This window comes from Pseudophryne corroboree, chromosome 3 (assembly GCF_028390025.1).
Source record: "Pseudophryne corroboree isolate aPseCor3 chromosome 3, aPseCor3.hap2, whole genome shotgun sequence".
NCBI classification, from domain to species: Eukaryota; Metazoa; Chordata; class Amphibia; order Anura; family Myobatrachidae; genus Pseudophryne; species Pseudophryne corroboree.
This window is the reverse complement of record NC_086446.1, coordinates 549,325,913-549,346,653: the sequence shown is the minus strand read 5'-3', so window position 1 is coordinate 549,346,653 and position 20,741 is coordinate 549,325,913. Positions and strand designations below refer to the sequence as shown.

The 20,741-nt window shown below is 43.3% G+C and overlaps 1 protein-coding gene across 1 annotated transcript in view; it reads left to right on the top strand.

Annotated features, from left to right (window-relative positions):
- The window catches only part of CA10 (carbonic anhydrase 10), a 579,440-nt gene that overhangs the window by 353,055 nt on the left and 205,644 nt on the right, over window positions 1-20,741 (top strand). The window contains exon 4 of the mRNA XM_063961261.1: window positions 20,531-20,673. Within this exon, the coding sequence (XP_063817331.1) occupies window positions 20,531-20,673 (143 nt within the window). The remainder of the gene's footprint in view (window positions 1-20,530; window positions 20,674-20,741) is intronic.

Below are 20,741 nucleotides of genomic sequence, written 5' to 3'. Positions count from 1 at the left end.
TAACAGTTCAAACACCAGTACATTCCTGCAGACACTGGAGTGCATAACAGTTCTGACACCAGTACTTTCCTGCAGGCACTGGTGTGCATAACATATTCAGCAGCCTAATACTCCTGTTGAAATTTTGTGGGAATATGGAGCATACCCCTCAAAATACGTTGCAACAGGTGGTCGATCAGGTGCAGGTCCTGACTCGACAATTTAATGATTTGTCCATTAAAATGCACACCTCCCAGGCTGCTGGCGGAGCTCCCGCAGCAGCAGCACCTGCAGGGGTTAAGGAGCCGAAAGTAAATCTCCCGGATCGTTTTTCTGGAGATCGCTCGCAGTTCTTTTGTTTCAAGGAGAGCTGCAAGCTATACTTCCGGCTTAGGCCTCAGTCTTCTGGGTCGGAGATTCAGCGGGTGGGCATAGTGATTTCCTTGCTACAAGGAGACCCACAGGTCTGGGCATATGGGTTGCAGCCTGACTGTCCGTCGCTTAAAAGTGTTGATGTTTTTTTTACGGCACTGGGCATGTTGTATGATGACCCTGACAAGACGGCCTCAGCCGAGGCTCAGATTTCGATCCTTAAGCAAGGGCGAAGGCCAGTTGAGGTTTACTGTACGGAGTTTCGGAGGTTGGCCCATGATACCCAGTGGAATGACCCAGCCCTGAGACACCAGTACCGAAGAGGTCTTTCTAACCAGATAAAGGACCAACTGGTACAATATCCCTTGCCTGATAGCTTGGATCAGCTCATGCAGTTATCCATCCGGGTGGATAGACGGCTGAGAGAGCGTAGGCTTGAAAGGGAGACTGAGATTTCCTTCCTTCCCAAGGGAACCTCAGACTCTGAGGAATTTTCTGAGGAGCCTATGCAGATTGGGGCTACCCGCCTCTCCTCGCGTGAGAAGACGCGGAGGAGACAGCAGGGGTTGTGTTTGTACTGTGGGAATAAAGGTCATGTGGTAGTATCATGCCCAGAAAAGCCGGAAAACTTCAGGGCCTGAGGGTGATGGGAAATATCCTGTCAGGCCAGAAGTCAGAATTTCCCAAGAAGACTTTTATCATTCCGGTGACCTTGAAGATCCTCGGTCAAACTGTCAAGACTGAGGCCTTTGTGGACAGTGGGGCCGACGGGGTTTTTATGGACCGCCAATTCGCCCTGAAACACTCTGTTCCCTTAGTACCCTTGGCATCGGAAATTGAGATTTGTGGGTTAAACGGGGAACCATTATCCCAAGGTAAAATTACCTCTTGCACTAGCCAGATTTCTTTGTTTATTGGAGCCACACACTCTGAAAAATTGTCCTTTTATGTGACTGTCTGTACTTTTGCCCCATTGGTGTTGGGGTTACCCTGGTTAAGGGCCCACAATCCTCAATTTGACTGGGTCTCTGGGGAGATTCTTAATTGGGGTACTGATTGTTTCAGGAGTTGCTTGAGCCTTCCAGTCAGGCTCTCGCAGCTAAGTTTGCCAGGATTGCCAGGGTGTTATGTAGATTTTGCGGACGTGTTCTCCAAAAAAGTTGCAGAGGTACTACCTCCCCATCGCCCCTATGACTGTGCCATTGATTTGTTGCCAAATGCTAAGCTTCCCAAGAGCAGGTTGTACTCCCTGTCACGTCCTGAGACTCAGGCTATGGCAGAGTACATTCAGGAGAACTTGGCTAAGGGATTTATCAGACCTTCACAGTCTCCAGTTGGGTCGGGGTTCTTCTTCGTGGGTAAAAAGGACGGTTCGTTGCGACCCTGCATCGACTTCAGGGAATTGAACCGTATCACGATTAAAAACTCATACCCACTGCCTCTCATTTTGGTCTTGCTTGACCAGCTTCGTACTGCCACCATTTTTTCTAAGATTGACCTACGCGGTGCGTACAATCTAATCCGAATAAGAGAGGGGGATGAATGGAAGACTGCCTTTAATATCCACTCAGGGCATTATGAATATTTGGTGATGCCTTTTGGGCTCTGTAATGCCCCGGCAGTCTTCCAGGATTTCATGAATGATGTGCTCAGGGAATATTTGGATAGATTCTTAGTTGTATACTTAGATGACATCCTAATCTTCTCCCATTCCCTGGAGGAACATCGGAAGCATGTACGCTTAGTCCTCCAGAAACTCAGAGACCACCGGCTTGGGGCGAAGCTGGAGAAGTGCGAATTTGAAGTTCAGCAAATCGCATTTCTAGGATATATTATCTCCCCAGAAGGTTTCCAAATGGAGGGTTCCAAGGTACAGGCAGTCCTGGATTGGGTGCAGCCCACTAGTTTGAAGGCGCTTCAGCGTTTCCTGGGCTTTGCGAATTTTTATAGATGATTTATCGCTGGATTTTCGTCTATAGTGGCGCCCTTGGTGGCACTCACTAAGAAAGGGGCGGATGTTGCTCACTGGTCTTGTGAGGCTAAAGCGGCTTTTGCCCGTCTCAAAAGGGCATTTGTTTCGGCCAAGGTGCTGCGACACCCAGATCCAGAGCGTCCTTTTGTGGTGGAGGTGGATGCCTCTGAGATGGGTATTGGGGCAGTGCTTTCTCAGATGGGAGTGTCTGATAATCGCCTTCATCCCTGTGCTTACTTTTCCCGTAAATTTTCGCCTGCCGAGATGAATTATGACGTGGGTAACCGGGAATTGTTGGCTATTAAGGATGCACTCGAGGAGTGGAGACACTGGCTTGAGGGGGCTAAGTTTGTGGTCTCAATTCTCACTGACCATAAGAATCTGGCATATTTAGAGTCAGCGAAGCGTCTCAATGCCAGGCAGGCACGATGGGCTTTGTTTTTTGCTCGCTTTAATTTTTTGATAACATATCGCCCTGGGTCAAAAAACATCAAGGCTGATGCGCTCTCGCTGAGTTTTGCTCCAATCCAGGATACCACCGAGGAGCCGTTGCCCATTGTTTCCCCATCATGTATTAAAGTGGGCATTACCCAGGACCTCTTATCATTAGTCCTTAGAGCACAGGAGCAGGCTCCTCCAGACCTTCCGGTAGGTCTTTTGTTTGTGCCTCCTAGGTTAAGACAGCGAGTGTTCCTGGAATTCCATGCCAAGAAGTCGGCAGGTCACCCGGGTATTGCCAGAACTCGGGAGTTGCTATCTAGGGCGGTGTGGTGGCCCTCGGTGGCTAAGGATGTGGATCAGTGGGTTCGGGCATGTGACATCTGTGCCCGAAATAAGACTCCTAGAGGGGTTCCTGTTGGCCCATTACATCCACTCTCTATCCCATCTAAGCCATGGACCCACATTTCAATGGATTTTGTGGTGGACTTGCCCAAATCCTCGGGGATGACAGCCATCTGGGTTGTCGTTGACAGGTTTTCGAAGATGGCGCACTTCGTTCCACTGGTTGGGCTGCCATCAGCCAGACACCTGTCTGAATTATTTATGCTGCATGTTGTGCGTCTCCACGGGTTGCCACTTGATGTGGTCTCTGACCGCGGATCCCAGTTTGTGGCCAAATTCTGGAGGGCATTTTGTTCCGATCTCCAGATTTCTGTCAGCTTGTCGTCAGGCTACCATCCGCAGTCTAATGGGCAGACTGAAAGGGTGAACCAGTCCTTGGAGCAGTTCCTCAGGTGTTATGTCTCCAAGTGTCAGACTGACTGGGTTGCTCATCTGTCCATGGCGGAGTTTGCCTATAACAACGCGGCTCACTCTGCTACAGGGATCTCTCCCTTCCTTTGTGTGTATGGGCATCATCCTAAGGCCAATTCTTTTGACCCCCTGGACTCCACGCCTGGTGGTTCCTCTGTGGTTTAGGTCCTTAGAGGTATTTGGCGGAAAGTGAAGAAAGCCCTTGTGTCTGTGTCATTAGTGACCAAAAGGGTTTTTGATAAGCGGAAAAGACCCTGCAGCTTCAAATTAGGAGACTTCGTCTGGTTGTCTACCAAGAATTTGAAGTTGAGACAGCCATCTCATAAGTTAGGGCCCCGGTTCATCGGCCCTTATAAGATCACCAGGGTTATCAATCCGGTGGCATTTCAGTTAGATCTGCCCCGTTCTTTGGGTATCAATAAAACATTTCATTGTTCCCTTTTAAAACGGGCGATTAGTAATCCTTCTTCCAGTGGAAGACCTTCCCCTCTTCTGATACGTGGCCAGAGGGAGTTTGTTGTTGAAAGGATTCTTGACTCCAAGGTGGTTCGGGGTCGGCTGTCATTTTTGGTGCACTGGAAGGGGTATGGCCCGGAGGAGCGGTCGTGGGTGCGCAGTTGTGATCTTCATGCCCCCAGACTGATACGCTCTTTCTTCTCGCAGTTCCCCGATAAACCCGGTGGTAGGGGTTCTTTGACCCCTCGTCAGAGGGGGGGTACTGTTAGGGTCTCCTGCCCTGTGCTGCCACGTCGTCATGGCAACCGGGAGACAAGTGCTAGTGGTGTAACCTGAGCGCAGCTGATACTCCGGTTCGGGTCTTTTGCTGTGCAGTGGTTATAGGCTCTGTGCACGGCAGGGGATCCGGTGCTGGTTTTTGTGCTCACAGTCTGTGAGGTCTGAGTGGGGCGTGGACAGCACCTGCTTTATAAGGCCTCATTTCAGGGTAAGCAGATGCTGCTGAATCTTTGTTGGTTAGTCAGTTCATGAAAGTTAGCCAGTACTGTGTAGCTTTGTATTTGTTTGTTGCTTACTGCAAATAGGCCTGGGGATTTGGTATTACACTCTGCCAATCCAGACCTAGCAGTAAGACTGGAGTCAGTCGTTTAGCTTGCTGGGGTTCTGTTACTACTCTGTGAACTTAGCAAGTTTGCGGCTGTATTCTAAGACTTGCCTGTCTAATCCTGTCTCACTGTGCTAGGTGTCAGGGGTCAGTTTAGTGGCAGTAAGCTAAAACCTGTGCACTGCAAGTGAGAATTAGGATTGTGGAGATTCTCCTTGTGTCTATCATTCCATCTCTGACCAAGGAGTTTGCTGCCACACCCGTTGGTAACCCTTTAGGGTTTTGCTGTTGCCCTTAGCAACAGCATTTTCGGGTTCTCTACGTATTAAAACACAACATCTTGCTTTTCCATCTGAGCAGTTCTAATACAAGGGAGATACCCAGTTCCTTAGCCTCTGCGCTTCTCTGTTCACTTTGTGTGTATTTTGTTACCCTATCACCTTCTGTGTACATTATGTCATATCCCCCAGTTTGTCTGTGAGTCCATCTGTTTTGCATAACAGTTCAAACACCAGTACATTCCTGCAGACACTGGAGTGCATAACAGTTCTGACACCAGTACTTTCCTGCAGGCACTGGTGTGCATAACAGTTACCTGCTATTCCGTCCTTCAATATCATACTCAATTAACATTCTATGTTCTCTTTGATCTTACATTATATTGTAAAATGTTTGTTACTAGAAATCAATAACCACACACACACACATATAAATTGACAGTTAGCATTGGGAGTTTAAAATCTAACACAAAATAGGGCATATTTGGGTTAATTAAAACTAACCTTAATGTACTGTAACTTGGACCATATCCCTGATGTTGCATCAATTGTTTCCCACATTACTCACACAACATATGCAATATTTTTTTATTATTATTTATTATTTTGTTCTAATCTTTAAAATCTAAGTAGAGCTCAGGATACATCAATGTCTGGATCAACTATGGAACCATGAAGCACCTGCTGGGTTCTTCCACATATAATGTATGGTATCTTTAGAGACAGTAATATAGTAAATGCCATAAGGGTAGCAAGCCTATAATGTTCAGCAGTCACAGTTAGACCTCTGCTTCCCCTCTTTAGTCCCCACCAAAATGTAAATAAAATATACTTAACACTCGCTTCAGTAAGCACGACAAAGATTTTAAATACAGCATGCTATTTTACCCATCACTGGGTTTAAAGTTAAACCAGGTGACTCATATTGTATAACAAGTTTTGTAGTTTTATATTTTTTTTCTGTCTACAATTGCACATTATCTACAAATTGTTAAATCAATAGGTTAATTTTTATGATCCCCAGATCTTTAAACTGCTTTTAACAATGCTTTTATCCAGAGACAGCCTGATACACTATACAAGGTTCAATGTATAGATGAGGGGTAGAAAGTCACATGAAAATAAATCTCATCTGATATATTACAAGTCTTGTGACAGAATTGAAATAAACCGCCTAAAGTGCTACAAAATTATATAAAATTATATATATATATATATATATATATATATATACAGAGTACCAGTAAAAAGTTTGGACACACCTTCTCATTCAATGGTTTTTATTTATTTTAATTATTTTCTATATTTTATACTGAAGACATCAAAGCTATGAAAGAAGACATATGGAATTGTGTTGTAAACAGAAAAGTGTTAAACACATCAAAATATGTTTTTCAGTTTAGATTCCTCAAAGTAGCCCCCTTTTGTTTTGATGGCAGCTTTGCACACTCTTGGCATTCTCTCAATCAGCTTCATGAGGTAGTCTCCTGGAATGGTTTTGAATTAACAAGTGTGCCTTGTCAAGAGTCAGTCTAGAATTACTTGCCTTCTCAATGTGTTTGAGACCATCAGTTGTGTTGTGCAGAGGCAGGGTTAGTACACAGTGGTCACCCCTATTTGACTACATATATATATATATATATATAGGGAACATCGACTGGCACTCACCCTATCTGTGTGGTACCTTGTTCTGGTGCCCTCTGGTACTTTAATGATACTGGGGGTCATTCCGAGTTGATCGCACGGAAGCAGTTTTTTGCAGCTGTGCGATCAGATGGTCGCCGCCTATGGGAGAGTGTACTTTATCTTAGCAAGCGTGCGGACTCTTTTGCAGGGGAGCTGTGCACAAACTGTGCAGTTTCTGAGTAGCTCTGAACTTACTCAGTCACTGCGATCACTTCTGCCTGTCTGGTCCCGGAATTGACGTCAGACGCCCGCCCTGCAAACACCGCAACACCTGCGTTTGCCTCACCATTCCCAGAAAATGGTAAGTTGCCTCCCTGTTACGCCTTCCTGCTGTCAATATTCTAGCGTTCACCGCTGCAAACGCTTCCATCGTTGCTGCCGTCGCTGCCTGGCGACGTCCGTTGCTGGGCAACAATGCGCCTGCGCATTGGCGGCCGCGCACGTGCGCAGTTCGGACCCGTTCACACGGCTGCAAAAAAAAAGCAGCGTGCAAACGGGTCGGAATGACCCCCACTGAGCAATAATCCAACAAGCAGCGGCACTCAGAGTCGGAATAATTCAGTAATGTAGAAAGGTGGGTTTAATCCATATCACAGCAAAGCCAAAGCTTTTAAATATTTTTAAGCTATTAAATATATTGTATAAAATAACCTTTAGACCAGGCTTTTTCAACCAGTGTGCCGTGGCCAGTTGCAAGGTGTGCCGCGGAGCCAGAGCAGCTTCCTGCACCTTCAGAGTGAACTGTTGGCCTGGACTCTTCTTAGAGGATCAGTCATGCTCCGTGCGTGACGTATGCCTTGAAGACGTGGCGGTGTGATATCATAGATCACGCCAACGCGTCTCACCACCCAGCCAGCTCACCCGCCTGCATACACATCTTCCAGTTCCTGCCTGCATACACAGCTTTCCTTGCCCACCCACATCCACACCCCGCCCGACCACCCGCTGCTCAGTATTTGCAGTACTCCACTATGAACAACCCCTGACACTGAGGGACAGGGAGGAGGACAGCTGACCGTTAGGGGCTAATATTTTTTGTAATTTTTTTTCTCCTGTGGGGAACAATAGGATTCATGTGTGGAGAATAAGGATTTATGGATTTATGGGGGGAACAATGTGAATAATTCATGTGGGGAGCAATAGGATTTATGTGGGGAGCAATGTGATTGTTTTTTCTGTTTAGGCCAATGTATGTATGGAATTTTTTTTACTATGAGGGCCAATGTGTGTTTTTTGTTTTTTTCTGTGTGGAACTGATGGTGTGCCTTGGCAATTTTAAAATATTGTTCGGTGTGCCGCGAGTTAAAAAAGGTTGAAAATCACTGCTTTAGACTATGTGTTTAAAGTATATATGAAACAAAAATCAATGTAGTATATGAACACAAAGTTTGTTTTATGCACAAAATTATTAAAATTATTGTATAAAACTAGTGTTTGCCTGCGGCTACGCTCGCATGGATGTCTAGTATTGCACAGTGAAACTCATTTTACAAAGACAGTAGTGCCATCTAATATTCTGATTTCTATCTTATATTGTACACCTTGATCTCAGACTTTCTTTGTAAACAATATTTGCAGTTTTTTCTTCAAGCGTCTAGTTTTTACTTTATTTCTCCTCTCCCTGATGTCACATCAAGATCATTCCCAGTGGTGCAAGTGTGTGGGTACGGGTGGGTATGGCGTACCCCTAAGAATTTAGCCGTGGGTATGCCGTACCCATGCTGACAGACCGCCGCTCTGCCCCTCCGCCGCTCCGTCCCCCCGTCCCTCCCTCCACTGCTGACCACCGCTGCTGATGTGAGGGGAGGAGAGTGCAGCCTGTGTCTCTCCTGCCCCTCAGTGTCTTCGCTCAATTCAGCACCGCCCGTGAGCCAATCAGAGCTCATGTACCGGCAGCCAAGGCTGCTGGACCGCAAGTTTTGATTGGCTCACGGATTGGCGCTGAATTGAACTAAGACACCCGCACCCGCTGAAGACTGAGGGGCAGGAAAGGCGCAGGCTGCACTCTCCTCCCCTCACACACACACACACACACACACACACACACACACACACACACACACACAGGACAGCAGCAGCGGTGAGCAGCAGGGGAAGGGGGGCATGTATACCTGGCTCTGGGAGCATATCTGGCACTGGTGGGGCATGTGTATATGGCACTGGGGGCATATCTGGCACTGGGGGGGACATGTGTAACTGGCACTGGGGGCATATCTGTCACTGGGGGCATATCTGGCACTGGGGGGACATGTGTATCTGGCACTGGGGGATATCTGGCACGGGGGGCATATCTGGCACTGCGGGGGACATGTGTTTCTGGCACTGGGGGCATATCTGACACTGAGGGCATATCTGGCACTGAGGGGAATGTGTATCTGGCACTGGGTGCATATCTGGCACTGGGGGGCATGTGTATCTGGCACTGGGGGCATATCTGGCACTGGGGGGACATGTGTATCTGGCACTGAGGACATATCTGGCACTGGGGGGACATGTGTATCTGGCACTGAGGACATATCTGGCACTGGGGGGACATGTGTATCTGGCACTGGGGGCATATCTGGCACTGGGGGCATGTGTATCTGGCACCGGGGGCATATCTGGCACTGGGGCATATCTGGCACTGGGGTCATATCTGGCACACGGGACATGTGTATCTGGCACTGGGGGCATATCTGGCACTGCAGGGAAATGTGTATCTGGCACTTGGTGCATATCTGACATTGAGGGCATATCTGGCACTGGGGGGACATGTGTATCTGGCACTGGGGGCATATTTGGCACTGGGGGGCATGTGTATCCGGCACTGGGGGCATATCTGGTACTGGGGGGCATGTGTATCTGGCACTGGGGGCATATCTGGCACTGGGAGGGACATGTGTATCTGGCACTGGGGGGGACATGTGTATCTGGCACTGGGGGCATATCTGGCACTGGGGGCATATCTGGCACTGAGGGGACATGTGTATTTGGCACTGGGGGCATATCTGACACTGAGAGCATATCTGGCACTGGGAGGACATGTGTATCTGGCACTGTGGCCACATCTGGCACTGCGGGCACATGTGTATCTGGCACTGGGGGCATATCTGACACTGAGGGCATATCTGGCACTGCGGGGACATGTGTATCTGGCACTGGGGGCATATCTGACACTGAGGGCATATCTGGCGCTGGTACATTTCTGTAGCTGGCACTGGGGGCATATCTGGCACTGTGGGGGCATTTCTGTATCTGGCACTGGGGGCATCTCCATAGTTCCTAAACAGTCCCTAGAAGTTAATTTCTTCAAAACATTGCAATATAGAGACATCATTTTATTATATGTATAGATTTCCTTCAGGCTGTGTGTATAAGGTGTATATGAAACATAAATGCATTCTGTGTAGACTTGGGTCCCATCTCCTAAATATCTCATTATGGTATGCAAATATTCCAAATTCCCTAAAAATTTGATTTCCAAACTACTTCTGGTCCCAAGCATCTTGTATATGGGAGACTCAACCTATAGTAACTCATTATAATAATCACTAGCACTGGCATATCTATAATGGGTGCAAGGGGGGTACTGCACACGGGGCCCTGGGACAAGGGGGCCCACACACCACACACCCTGCACCCATTTAAGTATACTTACTGCTCCGTTGGCCTGGCGCTGTTTGCAGAGTTGCAGAAATCACTGGGAAATGGCCACTGCATCCATTTACTGGTGATTCGTGCATGTGTAATAGAGATGTTCCCAGGAACACGATGCAGGCGCCATGTTCCCAGAAAACCTGCGCATGCACAGTAGACTCTGGTGCAATTCTAGAGTCTACTACTCCGCCTCCTCTCTTAAAGTGCCTTTGATCACTAGTGATGAAACAGAGAACACCCCTGCACTTGCGTCGCACAGGTACAAAGCGGATCGCCATTCAGCGATGGGTTTGTGCAAAGAATCCATTCGCACGGGCGATCGCAAGTAGATTGACTGGAAGAAGCCATTTGTGGGTGGTAACTGACCAGTTTTCTGGGAGTGGTTGGAAATACACAGGCATGTCCATGCGTTTGCAGGGAGGGTTCCTGGCGTAAATTCTGGTCCCAGACAGGTTGAAGTGTTCGCAGCTACTCAGAGACTGCACATGATCTGTTTGTACAGCTCTGCTACACATGCCTTCGCACACTTGCAAAGCGAAAATACACTCCCCTATGGGCGGCGACTATCTGTTCGCAGCAGTGCAAAAGAACCCTATCGAGCGATCAGGTCTGAATTAGGCCTTTTGTGTATATGTTTAAAAGTTTCTTAGAAATGTTTTATTTTTATTATTATTTTTTGCTGCATTTAATCACTGTCGCCAAAATCCACTTCCACTTTTTTCACACAATATTAATTCATATCTAAAGACAATACTAAAATCCTATTACAGTGTTCTTTCTGGTTGCCTTATTCCAATTTTCTTATGTTCATTCTTTACAAATCTCAGCATCTATCATCACACCTTCCAAAATATTACCTGGTATCCACTTATGCTAAATTGCTTTCATGGGCCGACACCATTTACATAAATCCTATGCAACCCCATTTAACTTCACCTTCTGACTTATTTGTCTTTACAGTAGCTTACATTTTATCTTGCATTTCAAATCTCAAGTATCTCCTTCACTCTTTTAAAAACTACTTTCTTATGTTTTAGACAGTTCTCTGTGATTGCTTATTTTTTCTGGAATTCTATCCCTCATAAACTAGATCAGACGCTGCCTCCATCTGTCTCAGAGATGAGTAAATCTGTGATGGTGTGCCTAGTAGAAATTGGACAAATAATACATTTTTAAATGAAATTATTCATTCCTTTCTTGCTGAAACAGAAAAAAAATTGTTTGGAAATATATTTTCAGCATATGAATGTTGATTGTAGGTTAAACATTAATTCATTACTATTCTTGTATTTATTTTAAGGAATTTGTAATTTGAAAACAATATTTTAGCAAACTGAATGTTCCCAATGAAGATCAGATTTTTATCAATTTATTTTCGGGTGCTGTGTGTGATATCATATACATGCATACATACAGTGTACTGGTGCAGAGTTACAGTACATGGGCCCTCATTCCGAGTTGTTCGCTCGCAAGCTGCTTTTAGCAGCTTTGCACACGCTAAGCCGCCGCCTACTGGGAGTGAATCTTAGCTTATCAAAATTGCGAACGAAAGATTCGCAATATTGCGAAAAGACTTCTCTGTGCAGTTTCTGAGTAGCTCGAGGCTTACTCTTCCAGTGCGATCAGTTCAGTGCTTGTCGTTCCTGGTTTGACGTCACAAACACACCCAGCGTTCGCCCAGACACTCCTCCGTTTCTCCAGCCAATCCCGCGTTTTTCCTAGAAACGGTAGCGTTTTTTCAAACACTCCCATAAAACGGCCTGTTTCCGCCCAGAAACACCCACTTCCTGTCAATCACATTACGATCACCAGAACGAAGAAAAAACCTCATAATGCCGTGAGTAAAATACCTAACTGCATAGCAAATTTACTTGGCGCAGTCGCAGTGCGAACATTGCGCATGCGCAGTTAGCGGAAAATCGCTGCGATGCGAAGAAAATTACAGAGCGAACAACTCGGAATGACCACCATGGTACACCTGTTTTTCCATTGCATAAACTCTAGAACTGACTGCACAGTTATACACGTTTCAATCACATCTACATTTATGACCAAAATGATAGAACTCTGTTATGACGGGTATTCTGAGGTGGTCAATTAGAGTGGGTCAGTGCATGTGCGCGCTATGCAGGGTTGAAAATAAGCAAAATTATTCTGGTTGAAAGCATACAGTATATTTTGTTCCTAATACAATATGGGTTAGTTGCAAATGCTCACTAATGATGATGACGTACACATACAGTATATGTGGTCACATAACAAGATGTGTACACCTCTGCATTTTTCTGTGGAAGCAGCATGGGATCAACATACTGTATGACTGATTTACTTCCAACTGTGCATTAGCCACATAATGCACTTATACATTTTCATTTGCTTTTATAACTTATGACAGCAGGTATGAAGGTCCTACTTGCTAGAGTTTACAATCTAAGATAGGTAAAAAGTTCTTAATATAAAAAGATGCATATTTTTAGTTATAACTATATCATTAAAAGTATGGTAAAATTGTCAAGTGCTTATATGTAATGATCCTTATTATCTATAGCATATTTAAACACGCAGACACAATAGCTTGGAATTAAAGGTCACAGCTTTTATTAAATTGAAATTACCAAGTTAAAATTGCTTCAAGGTGGCTAAAGGTGCATACACACTAGGCGTTTTTGCCCAGCGTGTATGCACAGCGATGATGGCTGACATCTCTGGGCTGAAAATCGCTCAGTGCATACATACTGAGCTATACACACTGAGCTATACACACTGAGCGCTGTTCCCCCCTGCCCAGCGATGTCAGCGGGAGTGAACGGCTTTCCATAGAATGACGCTATGGAAAGCCGTTCACCCTGCCTTTCATCTACTGGTAATACCAGCAGATGAACGGCGGCCGCCGGCGATGAAGCGGGAGCTCGCATCAGTCCTCATCGCTCATCGCCAGGGCATACACACTGGCTGAAAGCAGCTCAAAACACTAAAAGTGAGCTGCTTTAGGCTCAAAATCGCCCCGTGTGTATGGGCCTTTAGAATGTGAAAAACTTTGCTTATATCAAAATTACTTTAAACAAAATAGGGAATGACAAAGACATCTTTGTGGATGTCACTCTTATCATTTATCTTGCACGGACTGAATGCCCCCTGCAAAAAAATGCCCAGTTTTGCCAGCATAGGGGGTGATTCAGACCTAATTGCTGTTCTGCTAATTTTGCTGTCCTGCGGTCAGATTTTCACCACCCAAGGGGAGTGTAAATTCGTCCGGAGCAAGTGTTCGATCGCATGTCTACGCCATGCAAAAATGTCCCTCAGTAAGCAGACAGCTACAAATCCATTCACAACTCACTCACCATCGACTGTTTTTTACAGTGTGTGCAGTCTGCGCGCAGCCCAGGACTTACTCCTACAGTGCGATGAGGACAGGCTGATCGGGTCCGGAGCTGACGTCACACACCCTTCCAGAAAATGCTTGGGAATGCATGCGTTTTCCCTGACACTCCCAGAAAATAGCCAGTTACCACCCATAAACAGTTTCTTCCTGTCAATCAGCTTGTGAATGGCTGTGCAATCGAGATTTTCGCACCAGCTTGTCGCTGATTGGTGATACGCGTGCGCATTGCCGTACATACGCATGTGCAGTCAATCTATGATCAAACAGCAGTAATCAGGTCTGAATCAGGCCCATATTCTAGATAAACTCATCATATTTCAAAATGTAAGAGCCCCACACAGATCCACGTGCCAGATGTGGCCACTGACATGTCACAGGCTGGGTTTGAAAAATAACAGTTATGAGCTGATTGGCTGGTACTTTATCTCCATTCACTTTATCTCCATCCAAGGTTTAGTAAATAGACCCCTTAATCCCTAATCCAAAAATGACAACAAACCCTCGAAAAAAATACCCAAATCCAAGTTACTCATTTGCACCACATAGGGCTGAAAAAATTGAGTCCAACCCATCTTCAACATGCGATGATTAGCAACACACCCTCCAAACTCCATAGCAAACCAGGAGAGTGCCACATTAATTTTCTTTCTCACCTTCTCTATCACCAAATGATCCATAGAACCTCTCCAAACTAAGCTAGGAACCACCTTTGACCACATAAGTGGCTGTGGGCCACTTACATTACACTACCCCCAAATCATCCTTCAGCTTCAAGATCAATCCCTGTTGTATGAGAAGCCACCAAACGCTATCCTCTAGCATCTAGCCACTTAATCCTAGGAGCCCCCAGCAACAGTTCAGCTCTCTTAGCCAAAGCATACTGTTGAGGACAGAAAATATGACCCACAACTTGATCACAAGGATCCTGTTCATTTGCAAAAACAAAAAAACAAGTCATCACTGAAAAAACCATGGAACAATGAATGAAATACAGAGGCCTAGCACCTAGCTGAGGATAAGTGGAAAACAGAACACAAGTGAAGTTAGAAACTAAAAAAACACTTCCATGGTTTTATATAAAGCTAATTATAATTAGATTCAGGCCCTTATAGAAGAAAAATTAAAAATCCCTTCACACCCTTACTTTTGTATGCTAGTCATCAAAAACTGACAGGCAAACAATGTTTTTGGGTTATTTAAAATGTATCACAATAAACAAATGATTTGTATGTAAATGTTTTCAAACTCCCAAAAGCTTGGATCGAAGATGCAGATAATTCAGATGCTGTAGTGCATGTAGCAGCTCCTTTCCTAAATAAAGTGGGTGCCATAATCCACACTATTTGATCCTAATACAACTAAGCATCTTTTAAAAACTGTGGCAAAGTGAAAGTTAGTGGAGAGGCATCTGAATGCACCAACCATTGCTTACCACTTACATGACATCATCCCATAAAGGCAAAGGACAACCGGGACCCGCAGCACAAGCCTGAGATCTTAGTGGTATCCAATGTCCTTTACTCATTTGAAGTGTCTTGGACACATTGCATAATACAACATGAGTTTATAGGAGAACAAGACAGCATGCCTTAATTTAAAGAGCTTTAACTGGAAGCCACCAAGTCACTAACTCTAAAACCCCAAAAAGGAAAAAAAAAAGCTAATTGAAAAAGAGCAGCTTTGAAGTCATTTGAAGCTACAGTACATCTGTAGTAACCCTTGTTAAATCCTACAATAACAAAAAAAATCAATGGGCCTATGATTGTCTGCAGTAACAGTGCTCTCTTTAGCCTAAAACTTAAAAGTCTTAGATAAAACAAACAGTGGAGTGGGATCTATTAAAATCTTCAACTTAGAAGAAAAAAAAAGAAGAAATCCCTGCAATGGCCATAGCCACAGCAGTTTTGGATTGAACTCACTGACAGAACTTAACCCACTGACAGATAATGTGGATTAAAAACCCCTGCTGTTGCTCACTAATTTGTTGCAAAAAATGCAACCCATAGAATCATACATTAATTGCACCCTACGTAACCAAATCTTGTCCAGTTTCAAACATTCCTGATCTACAGCATCGTCTCCTGAACTTGATTAGATGCAAGATATCAACACAATGCAATTGGGTCAATTTCAATACTTAAATAGGACAAGTAAGAGCTAGGCCACTCTTTCTTGTCAGGCACAATAGGTACCCCAAGTACACAAAACTAGCATTGCGCAAATAAAGAGAACATCTGCACAAACATTATTATCCCCAGGGTCCATAAAGGGAAAATCATCTAAGTAATGGGCTTCCCCAGCATGACCAGGTATCATCTAAGTAATGGGCTTCCCCAGCATGACCGGGTATTATCTAAGTAATGGGCTTCCCCAGCATGACCAGGTATCATCTAAGTAATGTGCTTCCCCATCATGACCAGGTATCATCTAGGTAAAGGGCTTCCCCAGCATGACCATTGCCTGCTTGAATGCAAGAATGAGCTAAATTTCCCAAAACAGGAACAAGAGATTGCATAGCCCATGGGCAGACATTAATCCACATAAAGATTCCCATCCAGCGTAAAACCCATTTAACTTATGGATTCAGGGTGAATCAGAAGCACTCCAATTTCACCATCAACGTCCTAACCGCAAAACTATGAGTGATATTAAGGACATCATTAATAGATAACCCTACAACATGCATCGGGAAAGCATCATTTACAGATCTCCTCTTTTTATACAACAGGTGCTGAATAAGATTGTATTTGCTGGGTACATTCTTAGGTACTCCTCTTAAAGGAGAAACACAAAAGTGGCGCAAAAGGGCCTTACATGCAACCCAAATGTATCTTTAAAATTAAAAGATAATCCTAAACGGAAAATCAATACAGGCGCTTTAGAAATAAGACCATTCTATTAATAATTAATAAATAAATGCTGCTCTCAAAAGGTATTCTGTTATACCTGAGTACACAAATAAACTATAAATAATTATAATAGAGAGCACAAACATACATAATAATAAAAACAATTTATTGTTATAAACAGCATTAAAATTCAATTAGTATAATAATATACAACGGAGCTAGAGAGCCAAGTGTCAATATAAAGAGATACTAGATCATATCATAACATATATTCATGATGAATTGGGATAAATATATTGATGTAATCCCTTTTTAACTCCTATGATGGTTGATCCAGTAAAAAAGGGAAAAAAGTTACTTAGTATCCAAGGAAATTATTATTCAGCTGAATCCCTGTTATTATATGCAGTGCCTGTAGTATTGTAAATTGCCTCATTGGATGGTACCAGTATTCATGCAGTGGTGCGCAATGATTCTCCAACAAAAGGTGATTTAAACTCCTTTGACAACGTAATGATGACACCCCTCTGCAGTTAATAGGGTATATTCTCACCGTACATGCAGTTCTTAATGCCGTGTCCCATTGCACAAGGACGAAGCGGCCGCAGCGGCGGTGGATGCTCGATGTTGGTGCCGGGTCCTATCGCACAAGGACCAGACGGCACATGCAAAAGTGGCAGCAAACCAAGCTGGAAATCACAACGGTGTGGCGCACCTGGATGAGCACTACAGGTCTTAAATGCAGCTTGGTAGAGATGTCCTAGATATAGAGAGTTAATATTGCGGCTCCGTAACTCCGTATCACAGCCCCTTAAAGGGGCCTTGTGCGATAGGACCCGGCACCAACATCGAGCATCCACCGCCGCTGCGGCCGCTTCGTCCTTGTGCAATGGGACACGGCATTAAGAACTGCATGTACGGTGAGAATATACCCTATTAACGGCAGAGGGGTGTCATCATTACGTTGTCAAAGGAGTTTAAATCACCTTTTGTTGGAGAATCATTGCGCACCACTGCATGAATACTGGTACCATCCAATGAGGCAATTTACAATACTACAGGCACTGCATATAATAACAGGGATTCAGCTGAATAATAATTTCCTTGGATACTAAGTAATTTTTTTCCCTTTTTTTACTGGATCAACCATCATAGGAGTTAAAAAGGGATTACATCAATATATTTATCCCAATTCATCATGAATATATGTTATGATATGATCTAGTGTCTCTTTATATTGACACTTGGCTCTCTAGCTCCGTTGTATATTATTATACTAATTGAATTTTAATGCTGTTTATAACAATAAATTGTTTTCATTATTATGTATGTTTGCGCTCTCTATTATAGTTATTTATAGTTTACAAATGTATCTTTGCCTCATCCTTTTGCTGAACAATTAATGCGGAGCCCTTACATATTGCAAATTCCTCCATGCAAAAACATGTAGCTGTGTCTGAATTGGTAAGCTAAAATCTAATTTAAAAACATCTAACCCAACCAGCCTGATCTGTTGTATTTTTACCCGCACCTCTTCTCATCGGTGGATTATCCAACAAACTTCTCCTGTTTTGTGTGACCTCCAGCTACACTTTCACATCTTTAGCACCAAAGGCCCAGGGGCTTCAGCTGTCACTGCGCCCAACGGTCATGTATTTTGTTTTTATTTTTTCTTTAAAAGGATTTTTTACAACACACAACAGAAGAATGAAATTTAAGAAGTATACTTGGATTTTAACTGTTTGGTACACAAAACCAGTTGCGCTATTACTTCAAGTGCATTTAACTTATTTTGACTTGGAAAGTTCTAGTACATAGTCTCATCTTTAATAACAGCCCAATAAAGGTGTGCAGAATTTAATCTATTACAATAAGCAAGAGCGTTAAAAGATCTTAAATGAATGTGTCACCAATTGTTCTGGTAAGACAGATCACTCTCAGAGTGAATGTCAATGAGGAAAAAGTGAGAAATGAAATGAACATCTGCCAGAAAAAGTGAAAAATGCCTTGCAACACATGATTAGATGAGGTATAAAGGTGAGATAATTATCATATCTAGAATGTGCAAGAAACATCTACTCTTATTTTGGAAATTGTATACATTTATTCATAAACTGCAAAACCGATATAAGCCAGTACTGTATGTTATTTGTGCTGAATTTAATCAATTATACAGCCTCAGGTATATAAATATTTGTATTAGTAAACAGAGCTGCTTTGCTAAATTACATGTTAAATATTGCATCAGACCATCCACTGCAACCCGTAAGCTAAAATGCACATGACCTATGTATGGAGGTGTGGCTGCTGTGGACTGAGGACAGGATTGAGCCTGCCTAGGGAGATCATTGGCATTTCTTTTGATGAAGAGTTTCATTGGACAAGTAAGCAGCAGATAATGGAGTGTAAGTTCTTTAGAACAATGTTAGAAGATGTAGCTACTGTCCCATTGCATGTGTTATATCTATAACACAAGTCACAAACATGGTCAGTCAAGCACAAATCAAGGGCAGCAGAATATGCAAAGAAATGAGGAAGCTACAAACCATACAATAAAACCAGACCAATCAGAGTTCCCGTTGTAATTCTATCCTGAAACTACAGTATACCCCTTCTTCAGGCTGGACTTCAATCATTCCTTACTGTCACCTATCATGCAAGAAAAAAAAGATTTATTAATTTGGTAAAAGAGTTTTTAAAAATCACATTTCAGTTTAGATAACATTCCTTGATGTGAGCTATCAGATTTAATTCTCTGAATTTCCAAAAGTCTTATTGGTGTGTTTTCTAGTGTTTACTGTTTTATGTCTTATAAGCATTTATTTAAAGTATGTGATTTTTTATATCTTTACACAAACATCATCTGTGTCACCCCTGTCTGCCTTCTCCTCCCCTTTAGAATGTAAGCTCTCACTAGCAGGCTACTCAACCCTCAAGTGCTTATTCTTCTCTTACTTAAACCATCTTCGACGGCACCAAATCCAATGGTTTTCTGCCACCCTGATACTTATATCAGTGTCATCTGCTGCTGTAGCTATGTTTATTTACCCTGTACTTGTCTTATATTATCTTCATTTGTAAGTCATAGTAATAAGTAAAAAGTTTGATCAGTGCTGTCCTTAGGCTTTGATTAAAATCTATGATAATGTAAAGCTTTGCTTGCAAATATTCGTCCTACATATCATCTTACTGAGATCTATGGAATTTTACTAAATGTGTGGTTTAAATAAGTAATCCAGTGACCAATTGGGAGTGACCTATGCTGCCTTTGTGTTGTTGTTATTATTATATACTATATATAACACAGCAGTGGATGCAGTGACTTAAAGTGTGATGTGCTGATGATGTGGATATGTTATTTTAATATTTTTTTGGTGCCCTGGAAAAATTAATGGCAAAAAAGCGTGTCAGTGGCATTACCTCTTTCAGACCCACATGCATACTGATGCTGTAAAGCTGTAAAATATGGTTCTCCAAGATGGATCATGATTTGATTTGCTGTTTGTGGTCATCGTAAAGAAGCAATCCCACATACATGAGATTTTTATAGCAAGTTAAAGTACCCTTTAAGACTTTTTCCCTTAGCTGTCCTGGTACAAATAATTATCTCCTTTTTAAAATCTCTCTAGATTGGGGTCAAGTATGGCTGATAGTCACACATATACACATACACATCCTCACAGCTGTAAGCACATTATGTGATAGAAGGAGTAGAAGGAGGGGATGCATTCAGCAGCCTGACATTGAATGGGCTTTCCAAAGCCTTTCTGCTCATTACATCATGTGTTATGTGACCATGGTTTTCATGGTGATCACATGACACTGTGCAGAATTAGAAATCAGTAATAACAGCATGAAGAAGTAAACCAAAGAAATTGGTAATTACCGAGCTTCTTCTTATAGCCTGCTACAGTGATTTATGTTAAACAACACATCTTGTATAACTGCTGTAATACTAAAACTATACAAGTGGTACATTGTATAAATAAGATATAATATCAAAAATCAGAACATGCAAATCTGTAACTGCTCATGATACATAATCCTTTCATTCTGTTATAGTGCCTTCCTTCTGGGGATTGGTAAATTCTGCTTGGAATCTGTGTGCGGTTGGCAAGAGGCAGTCTCCTGTCAACATAGAAACTAGCCATATGATATTCGACCCATTCTTAACTTCGCTACGCATAAACACAGGTGGACGGAAGGTAAGAATTTTCTTTTAATGCAGACCTAAATTGTAAAATTGTATTGGTCAATGTTTTAAACCAGTGGT